Raw genomic sequence first — 17,642 nt, 5'->3', positions numbered from 1 at the left:
GTCAGCTGTGCTTCGGTCTCAGTTATTGAACAAGTTATGGACCCCCTTGGTGAGGCTTAGAACCAAATGTAGAGTCATTGATTATAATTTAGGTGTCTTTGGAAAGATCACCTCAAAATGAAAAGGAGTCAGGAAGATTTAAGTGATGTAGCTCCTGCTTCTCCTTTCTCTTTGATCTTTACCCTTTCTGCCAATGGCTCTGTCAACTTCTCAGTCCCTGGGTTGGCAGGGTGAAGTAGGCTCTCTCCAACAGCCAAGGAAATGCTTGTTGATTCTACATCAGGAAAACAACTCAATCACCAGGTCATCTCAATAGAGGATTAGTGGAATTTTAGTGCTAGAGCTTGAAATGCAGTGAATAAGTGTGCCCCAGGGTTTTCAGGGGGAGAAACTGGACTGGGGTGAAATTTCCCTTCACTCTGCGCAGGAGACCACTGCAGGCACAAGTATAAGTAGGTGTGTAAAAATAAATCAACACTAATGTCTAGACTGAAAAAAATATTGAAAAGAAATCAAGTCTTTTGCAATGCTGGGATTGATGTCTTAGAATCAGAATAATGAAAATATAATAAAACATACCAGGTTATGCAAAAAAATAAAATATCAACAGTATCTTTCAAACATCAAACATATTTAGCCAGGGTTCTGCAAATAAACAAAACAAAAAAAGATAAATATAAAGGTATAGCTATACATAGATAGACCTAGAAATACATATAGACATAGATATAAATTTGTGATGATTTCCTGGACTTATGCGGAATTGGCTTACAAGATTTAGGAGGCTGACAAATCCTATGATTTGCTATCTGAAAGCTGGAGATGCAGAGAAGCCAGTGGTGTAATTTTGTGTGAGTCTATAGGACTGAGAACAAGGGAGGCCAATTGTCCATGGACAGGGAAAGAAGCAATGAGATGTCCCAGCTCAACAGTGAAGCAGAAAAAGAACAGAAAAAAGAAAAACAAGGTAAATTTCCCCTTCCTCTACCTTTTGTCCTATTCTAACCCTGAGGGATGGATAATGCCCACCCACTTTGGAGAGGACAATCTACTTTACTAAGTCCACCTGTGCAAATACTGATCTCCTCCAGAAACACCCTCACAGACACAGCCAGACATAATGTTTAATCTCAGCAACCCAAGACCAGTCAAGAGGACACATGAAATTAACCATCACAGTCATCATCTTAAACCCTGTCACGCAAGTGAGAGTTTTTCCTTCTTTTTTTTTTTTTTTAGATCAGCACCTTGAAATGTTTAGCTATTTTCTCTTTCACTTGAGTTTATGTGGTGAGTCTTACAAAGTATTCATTTTTTTTAAAAAAAAGTCTTTATTATCTTTACATTTGGCTTTAATTTATAACCATTTTTATTAAACAGCGTGCTGAGGATATTTTTCACGTGAAGGCAAGTTGTGCTTGGAAGGAAGGTAGAAAGGATGTGAAGGGTAGATCCCTACCTCCTCCTCACGTGTAGTCCATGTTCACATCCCTTGCTTCTAAAGTTATCCCAAAATCATCTGGCCATGTTCCCTCCCTCTAGAGTAAAAAACATATTTATAGTGAACGTCCCTTGGGGTCATTTTTTTCTGATCTCCGCTCCTAAGGAAGTGGATGCAGATGGGATGGAGCCCAGCCAGCCTTCCCTCCAGCCTTCCTGTTCCCTTGCCTCTGTCCCTGCGCAGGGATCTGAGAGACCAGGAAATCTCTGCAGTCCCTTAGCTAGATACATACCCATAGTCATGTCCCCCTTCTTCCTCTCTAATAAACCTTTATTTTATTGCAAATGCCAATATGTTTGGTTCAGTATTTATGGTCAATTGCTTTTCCAAGCCTCACAGGTGGGAAAAGTAGGTAAGTGGCAACCTTTTGGCTGATGAGACAGAAGCAGGAGTTGTTGAGTAGGATATCTGCAAAGCTCCTCAAAGGGGGAAATGAAACAGCTCTCCTGGAAGGCCCCCTTCACACTTTTCCCTTCCCTTTTCTCGCTTGTGGTGTTAAGCACAATCACACAACAACACTACATATGTGACAAGGATTTAGCTATTTAACAGCATACCAGTGGGATGCTGCCAGAGGCAGGTGATGAGAATGGGTGGTTGAGAAAAGTGCATTTTTAAAAAATATATTTTATTGATTTTTTTTTTTCCACAGAGAGGAAAGGAGAGGGATAGAGAGTTAGAAACATCGATGAGAGAGAAACATCGGTCAGCTGCCTCCTACACACCTCCTACTGGGGATGTGCCCGCAACAAAGGTACATGCCCTTGACCAGAATCAAACCTGGGACCTTTCAGCCCGCAGGCCAATGCTCTGTCCACTGAGCCAAACCAATTAGGGTGAAAAACGCATTTTTAACAAGAGAAGGGACTTGCACAGACTTCAGAGAATGTGTTGTGGATAGGTGCTTGTTTAAAGCTCAACTCTGCACCTGGTGTCTTGAAAAAAGGAAGGACTGGGACAGACAAAGAAAAGCCAGCACAAAAAGGCATTGTCAATCATCCTCTGAAACGTTGCAGTATAACACATGGAAAAAATTCATCTGGCATCAACCGACTCAGGAAACCATGACAACTCTCCTAGCCTCAAATCTTCCCAATCTTGACAGAGTCTGACTTCACTCCTGGGAGTTCTCAAATGTTCTGTGGTACAGCAGCCAGTCCTCCGTGGATGCCTGAGAATTCTCTGCTTCCACTACCTTTCCCTCCAGGTGTGAGCAAGAACTCTGGGTGTTCCTGCAGGAAGGACGCAGGCTGCTGGCCAGCCCTTACATCTCAATCCAAACACTGGATTCCCTTTCCAGATACTCTGTCCTGGGCTTGGCCCCCACCCAACTTCAGGGCTTGGGTCAGTCTTTGCACAGCTGTCTCTTTTAGAACTCAATAGACCTAACTTCCTGTTTAGGTTCTGTTCTCCCTGTGGGGAGATTGCTGTATTCTTCCTCTAAACAGAGGTGCATAAAATTAAATGTTGAGCAAAATCTCTATGTCATGAAAGAGGTTTGTTTTGTGGTGTGTGTTTTTGTTTGTTTTTTAAGTCTTTTTGAAATATGGTTTTATTGATTTTAGAGAGAGAGGAAGAGGGATAGAAAGATCAATGAGATGAGAAACATCAATTGGCTGCCTTCTGCATGCCCCCTACTAGGGATCAAGCGGGAAACCTGGGCGTGTGCCCTGACAGGAATCAAACTGGTAACCTCTTGGTTCATGGATAGACGTTCCCAGAGCAATTCTATAGTGGACTATTGATTTGGCCTTTAGCCATTTTGCAACATCATTCCTCTTCTTGTCTTGAACTGATAGCAAATGTATCCTACCTAATAAAAGAGTAATATGCAAATTGAATGCACCTTCGCTACGCCCAAGCCACGCCCACCAGCCAATATGAGTACGCAAATTAACCCAACCAATATGGCGGTTAATTTGCATATCAAGACAGCGCAGAAAGAAGCCAAGCGCTGCAGAAGGGAGCGAAGCTATGGAGAAGCCAGCAAGCGGGACAGGGGAGAAGGAAGGGAAGCAGGCGGGGTAGGGGAGAGTGCAGCAGGAAGCCGTATTGCAGGAATCCTCCTGCAACGGGCTACTAGTTTTGATATAAGTTTATGGCTGTTTATTACTTATTCCCCGAATCTGATTGTCACTTAAGGACAGGAACACATGTGTGTCCCCCCAACAGAAAGTCAGTAAATATAGTTGATTTCTACTATCCAGTAATCTCCAATCCAAGGGACCCAATAGTTATACTTCCTTTCTTTTTTTATGAAGCCTGAAATAGTGCATCTGCACCATGCATTTAAAGTTTTTTGAGATATAATTGGCATATAACATTATATTTTGTTTTATATGTTCTTTTTAAAGCTTCCATAGCCTAACAAAATAGTTGTAGTGATTTTTAAACTTTTACGCAAGAGGGGATTGCTGTGAACTGGGAACCTCATTTTTAAAACTGGGAAAGTCTCATACAAACTGAAAGGCACTGGCCACCCTACTTCTACGGGCTCCTGCCTCATCTAATTCACTTAATGCCTCTCCGCACCCCTCCCCCACAGCCCAGAGTTTTAACTGTAGAAACTAAAGTACAGTTGCCCAATCTTATTTTCACATAAATTGTTCCTGCACCCTATAAAGTTAAGCAGGTGGTCTCCTAAATGAGTTTCGCTATCATTTAAATTTGATAGGAAGGCTTTTGAAAGCCAGTTATGGTAATTATATGTTAGCATCCAGGAGGTTGTTTTCACAGTAGGAACCATAAAAGCAAGGATAAAAACTTGCTGGATGTTCTCCAGCGTGGTTCTCCAGAGGGAAGCTACATGTGGCAATAACATGTCATCCGGCCCCCTGAGAACTTCCTGTATCCCGTCATGTAGCAGAGAAAGTCCAGCTCATCACGAATACCTTCGTGAGAACATATATTACAATTTACTGAAATCTGCTTTCTCTGCATATCGCACTTTACCTTCCAGTACTGTGAGCTGAGCTTCCAAAAAAAACAAGGACTGGTGTATTTACATGAGAATGTTTACAAAACACATATGATGTGGCAGATTGTGTTCTCTCCTTTGTACAATTGTTAACTCATGTAATTCTCATATCACTCACATCAAATAGGTGCAATTATTATTCCCATTTTACAGGTTAGGAAACTTACGCACAAAATGGTTAAGTAAGTTATCAAACTAGCAATGGACAGAGTTGGAGTTTGCTTCCAAGCAATCTAGTTTTAGAATGTGTTTCAACTACTATACACCCTTCCTAATCTTTATTTATTGTTGAATCCACAACATCTAGACCCATACGTGGGTCTTCATGAGATTTCATTTAAAAAAAATTATTAAAGAATGAAAAATGAATGACTCCCATATGTCCAGGACATTCTTGGAGAGTTCTAATTTAAAACATAGTGTTATGTTTTTAAAACCTGTATTTAACCATGCACCCCATGATGCATCTACATTTGGAAGTCAGAAACTGTGGAACAGTTCCCATAAAATTATCCATTTACCCCGCTTCTATTTTCAACAAGTCACCTCCAAATTGGTCATTCTTAGTCCAAGGATTCTTGATGCCAGGAGTGGGTACTCTGATAATGGGCTTCAAATATCAGACATTGGGAAAATATCAAGTGTTCTTGGTTCTTGATCTTATATAATGTGATCAAGTTTGAAGCTGAAACAGTGATGAAAACACCCTTTATATATGGTTTTCTAAGGGTTTGAGTCCCATATAGGATCTGAGGGAAGGCATAAAAAGGAGTGTTCTTAGACTTGTTATTATTAAATGTAAACAGTTTTGGAAAATATTAGAAGGGTTGCCTGGTCAGAAATGTACCCTGTTAAAAAACTATCTTATGAAAGGAGCTGCTATGGTGTGTTACAAGCTGGTTTCCAGAATAGTTTTAACTGAGGACTCCCAGGTTGAGAAAATTATACAGAGATTCTCAAACGATAGTCCCTGAGCAGCAGCAGCAGCAGCATCTCCAAGGAACTTATTAGAAATAAAAATGTTGATGTTGAAACTGGCTTGGCTCAGTGGACAAACCATCGGCCTGCGGACTGAAGGGTCCCAGGTTTGATTCCAGTCAAGGTCATGTATCTTGGTTGTGGGCACATCCCCAGTGGGTGGACGTGCAGGAAGCAGCTGATCGATGTTTCTAACCCTCTATCCCTATCCCTTCCTCTCTGCAAAAAAATCAATAAAATATACTTTTTTAAAAAGAAAAGAAAAATGTTGAGCCCACCCTAGACCTACTGAGTTAGCAACTCTGGGGTAAGGTCCAGCAACCTGTGTTTTAAGAAGCCCCCAGGTTATTCTGATACAGGTTAGGATTACGAATCACAGCTCTACAATAACCAAGTTTTGTTTGTTTTTAATTTTATTCTTAAAAAAAAAAAAGATTTGAGAATAAGTGAACTGATTTTGTGAAACGAACTAAAGAGGACTGTTGAATTAGTAACTTAAACAAACATAAACATGCACTCATATGGGACAAGTGTCACCAACTTTCAGGAGTCCCATTAAGGTCTAGGGGGCATTAATCTCGCATTTGATCACCGCCTGCAGCCAAGCTTCCCATCTGTTTCAATGGGCCCTCCTTACCAAGGGGGTAAGGAGGTCCCAAGACACAACTTGTGTCTCCTGGTGGCCCTTCTTTTCTTTCCTTTATATTCTGGTTCTTTTTTCCCCAGGCACACATGCTGTTTCTCAAGGGGCTGGAGGCCAAGGTCACCAAGACCAGCTGTCCCTAAAGCACGGCTCCCTCAGGACAATCTCAAATCCAGCTGGCTCTACTAGAAGATATTATTGTCTCTGCTTTCGATCCTTTATTTAAGGGTCACAGTCCACAAATCCAATTTCTACGTGTCTACATTGCAACTCTAAACTGGGTTCCACTGCTTTCCCCCAGGGTTTCTGGACCACACGTGAAGCAAAAGAAATGTGTGTAAAACATTATGATTTTTATTCTGCTTGTATATTGTGGGGAGAGGGGACCATGTAACTGATTTTTATTTAAGAAGGTAACAATTCTTGCCCTATCCTGTTTGGCTTGGCGCAGTGGATAGAGCGTCAGTATACCTGAACATGGCAAAATGGTTTATAAGCTCTGAAAACATTCTCTTACGGTCAGGGGACTGACCTGTCTATACCTCATAGGGGTCTTGAAGAAGATGGTGTGGTTTAACCTCATATGCCAACCTCAACTGCCTTGACCTAAATGATCTGTCAAACATATGCATCCATCTATCTTTCATCCAATCGTCCATCTGTCCACCCATCCAAAACACACATGGGCACATGCATATCCTTACAGGAACAAGGCAGATTATAAATATATTTTTAAATACACCTATGTATAAATGTATCTGGGTATGAAAAAAAACCACAAATACTATAAAATATTGCTCTCAAAAACATGATTTTTATGTATTGTACTATAATATATGACTCTCAAAAATATGATTTTTATATGATACTCATCACTAAGGAATAGATAAAAATCTTAGTTAGATGAGGCTAATGTAACCATTTCTGTCTTGATTCAATGTGGACCATCGACCCTCCCATTTTCTGTCAACTCAGACTATTTTTTGTTAATATTCTTCAGTGGTTACATCAATCTTTTTTGGAAGAAACAATTACAGACTTTGTTCACCACTGAAAATTCTGACTCTGTAGTTGGTTATATGTCAGACCAAGAACAGAATTAACTATATCATCGCAGGCTTAACCACTGCTCTCATTTTTTATCAGGAGTTTTGTTTGCTTTTAAGGTGCTTTCTATAATATGCCAGACACAGCTGATTTTTATTTGAAAATAACAGTTCCTGCCCTACCTGATTTGGCTCAGTGTATAGAGTGACTGCCTGCAAACTGAAGGGTCCCAGGTTCAATTCCAGTCAAGGGCACATGCCTGGGTTGCAGGCTCCATCCCCAGTGTTAGGGGAAGGGGTGCGGAGGCAGCTGCTCAGTGATTCTCATAATTGATGTTTCTCTCCTTCCCTCTCCCTTCCTCTCTGAAATCAATAAAAATATATTTTTAAAAAAACACACAAAAAAACAAGATGATAATTCTAGGTAGTTCTTTTAACACCAAAGAACCTGGATAGTCTCCCCAAGTGTGCAGGAGACATTGATGTAATAGTTATTTTCTGGGTGACACTATCAAACCCTCCTTGGCAGTAGCTAGCTGCTCAACATTTTCCATTAACAATTTCAAACACATTGTGTGTGGGCTCCCCTTGGCTTAGGGATAGGATAATATCTGTAACTAAGATGTAATGAATGAGCTATTTGGAGATGGATAGTTACCCATTTAGAGAGGCCTGAAAATATTCCACTATGTAAAGGAAATGTCCCTAAAAGTAGTATTTTGTAGATCAGCCACCCTAATTTTTTTCCCTTGCCATTAAAATCGTATTTTAGATTTGAGAGAGAAAGAGAAATATCATTTGTTGTCCCACTTATTTATGCATTCACTGGTCGATTCTTATATGTGCCCTGACTGGGGATCAAACCTGAAACCTTGCCATATCAGGACGATGCTTTCACCAACTGAGCTACCGAGACAAGGCTCATGTGCCAACTTTGATCAGCCTGTATCGACCGCCCACCTCACAAGAACCCCCACAACCAAATCATTTTTGGTTGACAGTCAGAAGAGAGGCCATCATGAATCGAACCCTGATTTTGTATAAGCACAATGTTATTTTGAAAAGTCAGTGTTACAAAAATTACAACATTGATCACAAAAAAAAGTTAGAACCAAAAAAATTCAAGATATATTTAAAAGCATTATGTATGTAAAATCACACAACCCTGAAAACAGTGTAGCAAATGCTCCTTTTGAGAGACTTTTCTGCCTGGCTTAGCCTTGTTGCAGCTAATCAAAATATATGGCTGAGGAGGACACCATTTCCTGATAAATCACCCTCTGGCTAACAAAGGGTTTCTTTACTCCTCCAAAGGCTAGCGTACCACATTGAAAATGAGAGTCATCTGTCTCACGCCCATTCACTGCCGATTCCATGTGCATGGACGCCTCTGAAAGTCTTCGAGGAGCACATGCTCCTCCCGTGGCACCTTGCTTTTCTGTTTCAGAAAGGAATTCATTGCTGAGCTGGATAACTGAGATTCTAAAACTTCCATGCTGCCCACGTCAGGACCTTTACCCAGCAACTTGGTCCATGTTGCCAGGCCAACGCCATGTCCTTGACCCTTGGTTCCATTTGGTCTCTATGGTGGAATTCTTATTTCCAGTAATACCGCTCATTAAAGTGAGGGTCAAAGTATTTAAAGTTATGGATAAGAAATATACATGAAAGTGCTTTGTCAAGTATAAAAGAACTTTTTAAACTCTTAGGTAGCCAAGCAAATATTGACTATCATACATTGTCTGAAGTAATGCATGTATTCACAAGTGCAGAAGTTGTAGGGTGAAAGACAACGAACCAGAAGGGAAGTGGAGGGCAGAGAACCTAGAGACGGAAAGTTGGAAGCGTCCTCATAAACATGGCCGCTACAGAGAAGTATTCTCTCCCGAGGCCGCTGGTCCCTGCATCAGGGCTGTGTGCTCAGGTCTGCAAAACCGGAACCCTTCCCCACCCACAACCAAGTGGCGTTTACCAACTCCACTGCCGACCTTCAAACTGTTTCATTTCATTTCCCATCTTTTCACCTAGATCCTTTACCCCACCTTAACTCCAGCTAGATCAGCTGCATTCATAGAAATGATGTCTTCAAAGAATCAAAGCATAAACGCCTTTATTTAAGAAGCAGTTTGTGCCAAAGCCGGTTTGGCTCAGTGGATAGAGCGTTGGTCTGCGGACTGAAAGGTCCCCGGTTCGATTCCGGTCAAGGGCATGTACCTTGGTTGTGGGCACATCCCCAGTGGGGGTCCCCGTGCAGGAGGCAGCTGGTCGATGTTTCTAACTCTCTATTCTCTCTCCTTTCTCTCTGTAAAAAAATCAATAAAATATTAAAAAGAAGCAGTTTGCAAGCTAAATGGGACTCTCCCAGGTTTGGGGCAGTGCCTTCAAGTTAGAGACACATCACTTAGCCAGCTTCAGACTGTTGAGCGGCTGGCAGCCCAAGTTCCCGGGGAGCCACTGCCCCCTTGTGTCTCAGAGCTGGCTATGAATTTAGTCAATGATCGGGAAGAACATTTGGCAACAGTCTGTACAAGATTATTTATTGGTGGGCTATTTCTGGCTCTTAGATTTATTAGTGCAAGTAAGATTTCCTTTCACCCCATGGCTTTTTGAATGATAACTTTTCTTCCCACCGATTTCTAGAAAGACAAAGTTACATTATAATTGTCAAATAAATGTATAGCTCTTGAAAGAAAATTTGCATACAATTATTCAATTTTGTTAGTGTCTTGATGTATTTCCTCCCTATTTTTTCTCTCTCCATATAAGGAAACCTAATTTTACTGGGAGTCAGAAAAAAAAAAAAAACACACACAAGAACTATGAAATCTAATTTTATCATAAATGTCATGTAAACATGATCTCTTCTCCCCAACAGGAAAATTAAGTTTGAATTTGCTAGAGAACTAAGAAACAAAATTGTCTTTTTCTCAGAAACAATATAAAACATAAAGGATAGTACTTTAGAGCATAGACCCTCATAAAATTTGGCTTTAATTTCAAATCTGTGGACTAGGAATACTGTAACGAATGCAACTATTCTACACATTAAATTGGACATCTCATTTTCAAGACAGAAAAATAAAGCTTCCCGCCCTAAAGATGTGGGTGTTAGGAAACTGGGTAGTCTGAATATTGCAATTATTGGCAACTGCTTTCAAATGTGATTAGTCCTAAGTGTTGTGTAAATATGCTGCCCCCCACACACACACACAAAAAAAAAATATGGAAAATATAGAAACAAAGGCTTAGAACTGGACATTATAGGAGCTGAGTGGATATTTAATTTTTAAAAAACCTAAATCCAGTATAAAGTATGCTCTTAGAATTGTTTAAGATCACCTAGCCATTCAATGTTGTTCTCTTTTTCAGAGTAACAAAGGGGGGGAAAATGAAATTCACTGTTGGGCAAGAGTCAAAAACCTTATTTCCCTTGTGGTGAGTGGGTTGTGTCTTAGTTAGCTTTCCTGTTTTGGGGTAGGAAGGAAAGTCAGGGAAGTTAGTGGTTTTATTGTCGTTATCTTATGAGGCCTTCTGGGCATTCCTACGATCAACAAATATGCACTGGGCCACGCACGGTCCCAGGCATGCCATGATGAGCAAGATTGGCAAGATCTCTATCCTCGGGAGCTTCTGTTCTAGAAATCTTCGTAGACCATTGGGATACTCTTTCCTCCATTTACTTTGGGTGATTATAATTACTACATATCGCTTTTATAATGAGAATATTTTGAAGAGAGGAGGAAAAATGGAATTCTTCAATAAAGGATGGATACAAATCTGAATTTGCCATACAACCCTGAGTGATTCAAAACCCTCCACCTGGAACAAATTATTATTCTGAGTTAATCCCTGGTCACTTTTATTATTGTTTTGTTTATTCTTTATGTTACATCAAGCTCTAAAACAGCGTGTATTAACTTCAACATTTTAGAAAAGTTTGTTGTTTGGAGCAGTTCTGTGCGTTGTAGGATGTTTGGCAGCATCGGTGCCTCTATCTACTACCTGCCAGTAGCATCCACCCTCCAGATGTGACACCAAAAATGCCTCCAGACATACTGCCAAGTGTCCGCTGGGGGCAAAGCCACCCTGGGCTTAAGAAGCACTGCTCTAAAAGGAAGACAAGCCAAACAACAGCATTAACGAGGAAGGGAAACTGTTTTGAAAGGAGTTATTAAACCTGGTTGGCATGGTTCAGTGGTTGAGGATCGACCTATGAACCAGGAGGTCATGGTACAATTCCCATCAGGGCACATGAGGGGTGGGGGGGTAGTTACAGGCTTGATCCCCAGTAGGGGGCCTGTGGAGGCAGCCAATCAATGATTCTCTCATCACCGATGTTTCTACCTCTCTCTCTATCTCCTTCCCTCTGTAAGATTAATATATATTTTTAAGGAGTTATTGAATATAGCAAATAGTTTTAAATTTTATTTTTTATTCTCTCCTATGGATATTTTCCCATTGATTTTTAGAGAGTGGAGGGAGGGAGAGAGACAGAGAAACATTGATGTGAGAGAGATACACCAATTGGTTGCCTCCCACAAGCACCCCAACTGGGACCAGGGATTGAGCCTGCAACCCAGGGACATGCCCTTGACTAGATTTGAACCCAGGACTCTTCAGTCCTTGGATCAGTGCTCTATCCACTGAGCCAAACCCACCAGAGCATAAATATTTTTTACTTGCATAATTCTTGGACTTTACCAGCTCAGGTTAAAGTCAGCTCCATGGATTTCATACTTATTTGCCATGTACAGAACATTGCTAGTTACATATACCTATCCAAGATTCAGGGAGATGGTGAATTAAGATAAATCTTGCCGAAACCGGTTTGGCTCAATGGATAGAGCGTCGGCTTGGGGACTGAAGAGTCCCGGGTTCGATTCCAGTCAAGGGCATGTACCTTGGTTGTGGGCATATCCCCAGTAGGGGGTGTGCAAGAGGCAGCTGATCGATGACTCTCTCTCATCGATGTTTCTAACTCTCTATCTCTCTCCCTTCCTCTCTGTGCAAAATCAATAAAATATATATATTTTTTAAAAGGTAAATCTTGCCTCTCAGCAATGACTCCACTTCTTCCATTGTGACATTCACCTTTGCTTGAGAGGAAATGAGCCACCCAGAGGCTGCTGCTGGGTGAGAATGGATGTCAACAGAGAACAGCAATAATTGAACAATGCTGTTTTATTCCAACTAAATAAGGTAATGCACAAGCCATCTGAGCAATAAGTTTGACTCAAGGGACAAAAGCCAAGAGACAAGGATTTTGTTTTGTTTTTCTTGCTTTAATCATCAGTTACTGCACATGGTTTTCTCCCACATCTCCTCTCGGAAAACATGGGTTAACAAATCTCATGCAAAGAAACATAAAAAATGAGAAAATGAAATTCATCTATTGTGTAGCTGAAGGTAGTTTCTCCAATTTTTCTTCTGTAAAATGCTCCATCAGCACGGTCCATTTCGGATTATTTTTATATCATGACCATCTTCCCTGCAAGTTGAACAACCATAAAAACACATTTATTACCTAGCATATTGACACTGTCCCAGTATTTATATTAAAAAAACAACATGTCAGCCTGTTCAGTATGGCTCGGCAGTTGACCAAAAGGTCACTGGTTTGATTCCTGGTCAGGATATTGGGTTGTAGGCTCGATTCCCAATAGCAGGTGTGCAGGAGGCAGCTGATCAATGATGTTTCTCTCGCATTGATGTTTCTATCTCTCTATCTTTCTCCCTTACTCTCTCTCTAAAAATCAATCCTATATAATAAAAAGCTAATATGCAAATTGATCGATGGCAGAATGACCAGTTGCTATGATGCGCACTGACCATTGAGGGCAGATGCTCAACACAGAAGCTGCCCCCTGGTGGTCAGTGTGCTCCCACAGGGGGAATGTTGCTCAGCCAGAAGCCCTGAGCCAGGCTCATGGCTGGCAAGCACAGCGGTGGTGGCAGGAGCCTCTCCTACCTCCATAGCAGCACTAAGGATGTTTGACTGACGGCTTAAGCAGGGAGGGGGCCTAAGCCAGACATCCCCTGAGGGCTCCTGGACTGCAAGAGGGCACAGGCCAGGCTGAGGGGACCCCCATCTCCTGCTGCAGTGCATGATTTTCATGCACCAGGCCTCTAGTAAAAACATATCTTTAAAAAAAAATACCTATGTCATTGTACATTACAGTCCTTCTTGGGCAATGTTTATGTAATCATTTTTAAAGCTAAATGAAGAAAACAATGAGGATAAAACCCCCAACTCTGTCATTTCTCTACCCATAGGGTACAAGGCACTAACCCCAAAGAATCACTCTGAGAAGACTTAGGAAGCTCACTGAAGACTGAGGTCAGAGAATGGACCCCTGAAATGCAAAGCAGCATACCTGAGAAGAGTCACGGTCCCTCAGCCAGACATAACACATTTATGATTTATCATTCTCTAGGTAAAGTTATTAACATCTACTGCCCAACTAAAGCTGCAGGTTACGCAGGTGACCAGCACATGCCCTCTGAATTCAAAAGAACATTTAATATTCCACAGAGTTTAATTATTAAATATACTCTTAATTTTGGAAAATCGCCTATCCATAGATAGTAACATAACTCGATTATCCAGTCTACAGTTGCACATGTCATTCTCCAACTTCAGTCTAAACAATGCACTGAAGGATTCTGGTATATTTTTAAATGTCAGTGTGAAAATAGAACTACTTACGTTGCAGGTGATTCTTATATCCAAGAAAGGAGCCACTACTTCATAAGTAATCAAAATTCAAGGACAAAAGAAAATGTGGCTATTCTACACTGTAAAAGTATGTCACCTGATTTTCATGCACAGAGTACACTCGTTGGGATAAGTGGACATGTCGCTTCCACATACAGGGTTAAAGTCTCTGGGACATCCTGGCAATGTATATTCATCACAGTTTGCCTAGAAAAGAGAAAAGAGGACAAAAATTAGAGAGCCACTGAAACACCTAGATTTCCTAGAAACACCCTAGAAAAATCTATTTTACACAAACACACAAATGATTTTTCTAATGCAAAAATCAGATGCAATGTTAAAACATTGGTTCAATACCAATGTAAGTAAGAAAAGATTAGGTCTGCTGGTTTTTATTTTTCTAAATATTTTATTGATTTTTACAGTGAGGAAGGGAGAGGGATAGAGAGCTAGAAACATCGATCAGCTGCCTCCTGCACACCTCCTCCTGGGGATGTGCCCGCAACCAAGGAACATGCCCTTGATCGGAATCGAACCTAGGACCCTTGAGTCAGTAGGCCGATGCTCTATCCACGAGCCAAACTGGCCAGGGAGGTCTGCTGGTTTTGAAATGGAAGTCCAGGGCATGCCACCATGCCTACTTTATTATCCTCTGGCTTCATAATTAGTGCTTCACTACTATTTCCACGGGGATGTTCTATTACAGCCATCTTAATCCCCGGGAATAATGTTGTTCTGCATTGGCATTGTTGTTATTATTTAATAGCCAGAGTTTTGCTCTTGACATTCAAGTTTTAAAAATAACATGTATGTGGTTTAGTTTTTGCATTGGCATTGTTTGCAATTGTTTTTAATTTTAGAGCCTTATTATTGATGTTTAAATTTTATTTATTTTTTTAAATATATTTTATTGATTTTACACAGAGAGGAATTGAGAGGGACAGAGTTAGAAACATCGATGAGAGAGAAACATCGACCAGCTGCCTCTTGCACACCCCCCACTGGGAATGTGCCCGCAACCAAGGTACATGCCCTTGACCGGAATCGAACCCGGGATCTTTCAGTCCGCAGGCCGACACTCTATCCACTGAGCCAAACAGGTCCCGGCTAAATTTTATTTTTCAGGGGTCTTCAAACTATGGCCCGCGGGCCACATGCGGCCCGCAGAGGAGTCTGATCCTGCCAGCCAGGTTTTTTGGGCAGTGAGCGCAGCCGAGGTGTTACAGTAGGAATTAGTAGTTCATATAGTCCGGCCCTCCAGCTCTCTGAGGGACCGTGATCTGGCCCCCACTTTAAAAAGTTTGAGGACCCCTGTAATTAGTAAAAAAGGGTAAGATGTAGAGAGCTGACTGAGAAGGCACATGGACATTCTTTTAATTCTTATCAGCTGAGCCCGAGGGCACTGGCAGAATCCTCTTATCAGTACTGATTTCTTAATCCATGTGCTTGGAATGAGGAACAAATAGGACCTTGACTCACTCAGGTCTCGATATGCTAAATCTTGTACCAAAAAATAAGGAGCGTACTCAGATTTTGATGAATAGGATCTGGGCACACCTGAAACTCCTTTTGACCTTAAACTCCCCTTTGGAAGCCAATAAAAAAATTAAAAAATAAAAACAAGGGAATTAAAAAATCTGATGACCAATATTAACTGTTAAATATAATAGAATCAGAGATATGGAAGGGGAGTGGACTGATGATTCTCAGGGAAAAGAGGAGTGGGGGGTGAGGGAAGAGACTGAACATAAACTGTGCACCTATGGGTGAGGACAATGGGGGGTGGGGAAAGGGCAGAGGGTGGGGTAGGAACCTGGTGGGGGAAAAAATGAGGAACTTTTGTAATAATATGAACAATAAAGGTTTATAAAATAAATAAATAAATAAAACAAAACGTCGACTGCAAGGCGTAGCTATCGAGTCAAAGACTTTTTGAGTCATTAAAGGAAACAGTGAAGGAAACACAGGCCTGAAGGCCTTCAAGACCTGAGCTATTTTCAACCAAAATTTACATTTTTTAAAATCTATATTAAAAAGCCACTGATTTCTAAAGCAGTCAATAGTTTCAAAAGGATTCGGTCAGAACTGAAAGCTAGGCTCCAACCCAATTCGCTGTGGACTTCACGGTACTAGAAACGGTACAAGTGGCTTCCTACTTACTTTTCTATATCTTGAAGATAGACCGAATTGATTGTTCAGAGAGGCTGAAAGAAAACAGATATGGTTAAAGTCAATTCTTGTTCGTAAGGGGCTTTTTAAATATATATTTTATTGATTTTACACAGAGAGGAATTGAGAGGGATAGAGTTAGAAATGTCGATGAGAGAGAAACATCAACCAGCTGCCTCCTGCACACTCCCTACTAGGGATATGCCCACAACCAAGGTATATGCCCTTGCCCAGAATCGAACCCGGGACCTTTCAGTCCGCAGGCCGACGCTCTATTCACTGAGCCAAACCGGTCTCGGCCATAAGGGGCTTTTTAAATCCAGCTTGTGATTTACCCAGAACACACCTTCCTTTCCCTCTAATACTTACCCTTCTTTGAAGCACCCCTCTGACCCCCACACCCACCTCCAAAGGATATTCTGTTATGTTCCAGCACCTCTCTTAGCAGGCACACAAAGAACTTTTGGTGTGAGTTCCATAACTGACTGTCCTAATAGGTTTGCTTGAGAAAGGCCTATGGAGCTATGGAATAAAAGTCAGAGAAGCTGAAACCGGAACCGGTTTAGCTCAGTGGATAGAGTGTTGGCCTTCGGACTGAAAGGTCCTAGGTTTGATTCTGGTCAAGGGTATGTACCTTGATTGGGGGCACATCCCAAAGAGTGGGGGGGGGGGGGGGTGGCAGCTGATCAATGTTTCTGACTCTCTATCCCTCTCCCTTGCTCTCTGTAAAAAAATCAATAATTTTTTTTTTTTTTAAAGTCAGAGAAGTGGTTCCTCATAATTCACACTCTTCTTTCCTTCTGCAGCTCAGGGTAATGAACGCAAAACTTAGCATTTAGGTGTACCGTTTTAACTCCATTGTAAACAGGGCTAGACTGAAGCCCCTTTCTCATAAGCCACGGACTTGCACTTGGCAATCACCATCCCTAACTCCCGGTACATCTGCCGAGGCTCAGCAGGGCCACTGTGAACACCCAGCTCCTTATCTTGGGCTCCAGAAATCTGCTTTAATGGAGAAAAGGCAGACAGCGTCACCAGAAGCAGCTGGGAATGAAGCCGGACTGAGCAAGGTGGTCCCTGGTCCTCAGCCACCCCCACGCCCCGACATTCCTCCAGGACCGCGGCGGGCCAGGAACCGCCAGTAACGGTGCCAGGGACGCCGGGATCCAGGCCGTCGCCAGGGGCCTCCCTCTCAGGACGCCCCCACGGCCCGGTCCGACCACGCCGGCCGGGGAGCGGTACCTGCCAGGTCCCGGGCCAGCAGCGCCAGCACCAAGCTCATCGCCAGCAGCGCCATCCTCCTCCTCCTTCCCCCTCCGCCCGCGGCGGGTGCTGCGCGAGGCGTAGGACTCACCGGTGGGACCTGCGAGGATGTGGGGTGAGGGCGGGGCGGGGCCGGAGGACCAGAAGGGAAGGAAGAACGTGGAAGGGAGGAGGGGAGGGAGGGTCAGGAAAGATGGGGGTGCGGGGGAGCCTGGGAAGAATGGGGGAGGAGTAAAGGATGCTGCTAGGCTAGCCCCCTATGGCCCCACCCCCCCCCACCCCTCCCCCCCACTCCACCCCGCGGAGGATGGGAGTAAGTGATTCAGGGGAAGGTCTCTCCCTGCAACAAA

At 42.3% G+C, this 17,642-nt stretch overlaps 1 protein-coding gene across 1 annotated transcript; it reads right to left on the bottom strand.

Moving 5' to 3' along the window:
- Positions 1–12,406: 12,406 nt before the first annotated feature.
- Positions 12,407–17,549, bottom strand: SPINK2 (serine peptidase inhibitor Kazal type 2). Its single transcript, XM_084905369.1, has 4 exons — positions 17,272–17,549; positions 16,021–16,064; positions 13,958–14,067; positions 12,407–12,633 (listed from the first exon to the last, which is right to left on the bottom strand). The coding sequence occupies exons 1-4, from the start codon at positions 17,324–17,326 to the stop codon at positions 12,588–12,590; spliced, it is 255 nt and encodes an 84-aa protein (XP_084761495.1). The 5' UTR covers positions 17,327–17,549; the 3' UTR covers positions 12,407–12,587.
- Positions 17,550–17,642: the final 93 nt, after the last annotated feature.

The sequence above is a fragment of the Pipistrellus hanaki genome (genome assembly GCF_964339955.1).
Source record: "Pipistrellus hanaki genome assembly, chromosome: 1".
NCBI classification, from domain to species: Eukaryota; Metazoa; Chordata; class Mammalia; order Chiroptera; family Vespertilionidae; genus Pipistrellus; species Pipistrellus hanaki.
Note: the sequence above shows the minus strand (reverse complement) of the source record. Positions and strands in the feature narration are given on the sequence as shown.

Excerpts from the sequence above, each read along its gene's own strand:
- SPINK2 (XM_084905369.1), bottom strand. The coding sequence starts at position 17,326 with ATGGCGCTGCTGGCGATGAGCTTGGTGCTGGCGCTGCTGGCCCGGGAC. Across the intron at positions 14,068-16,020 it reads TATCTTCAAGATATAGAAAA|GCAAACTGTGATGAATATAC; the intron begins GTAAGTAGGAAG and ends TCTCTTTTCTAG. Across the intron at positions 12,634-13,957 it reads ACTCTGTGCATGAAAATCAG|GGAAGATGGTCATGATATAA; the intron begins GTGACATACTTT and ends TTCAACTTGCAG.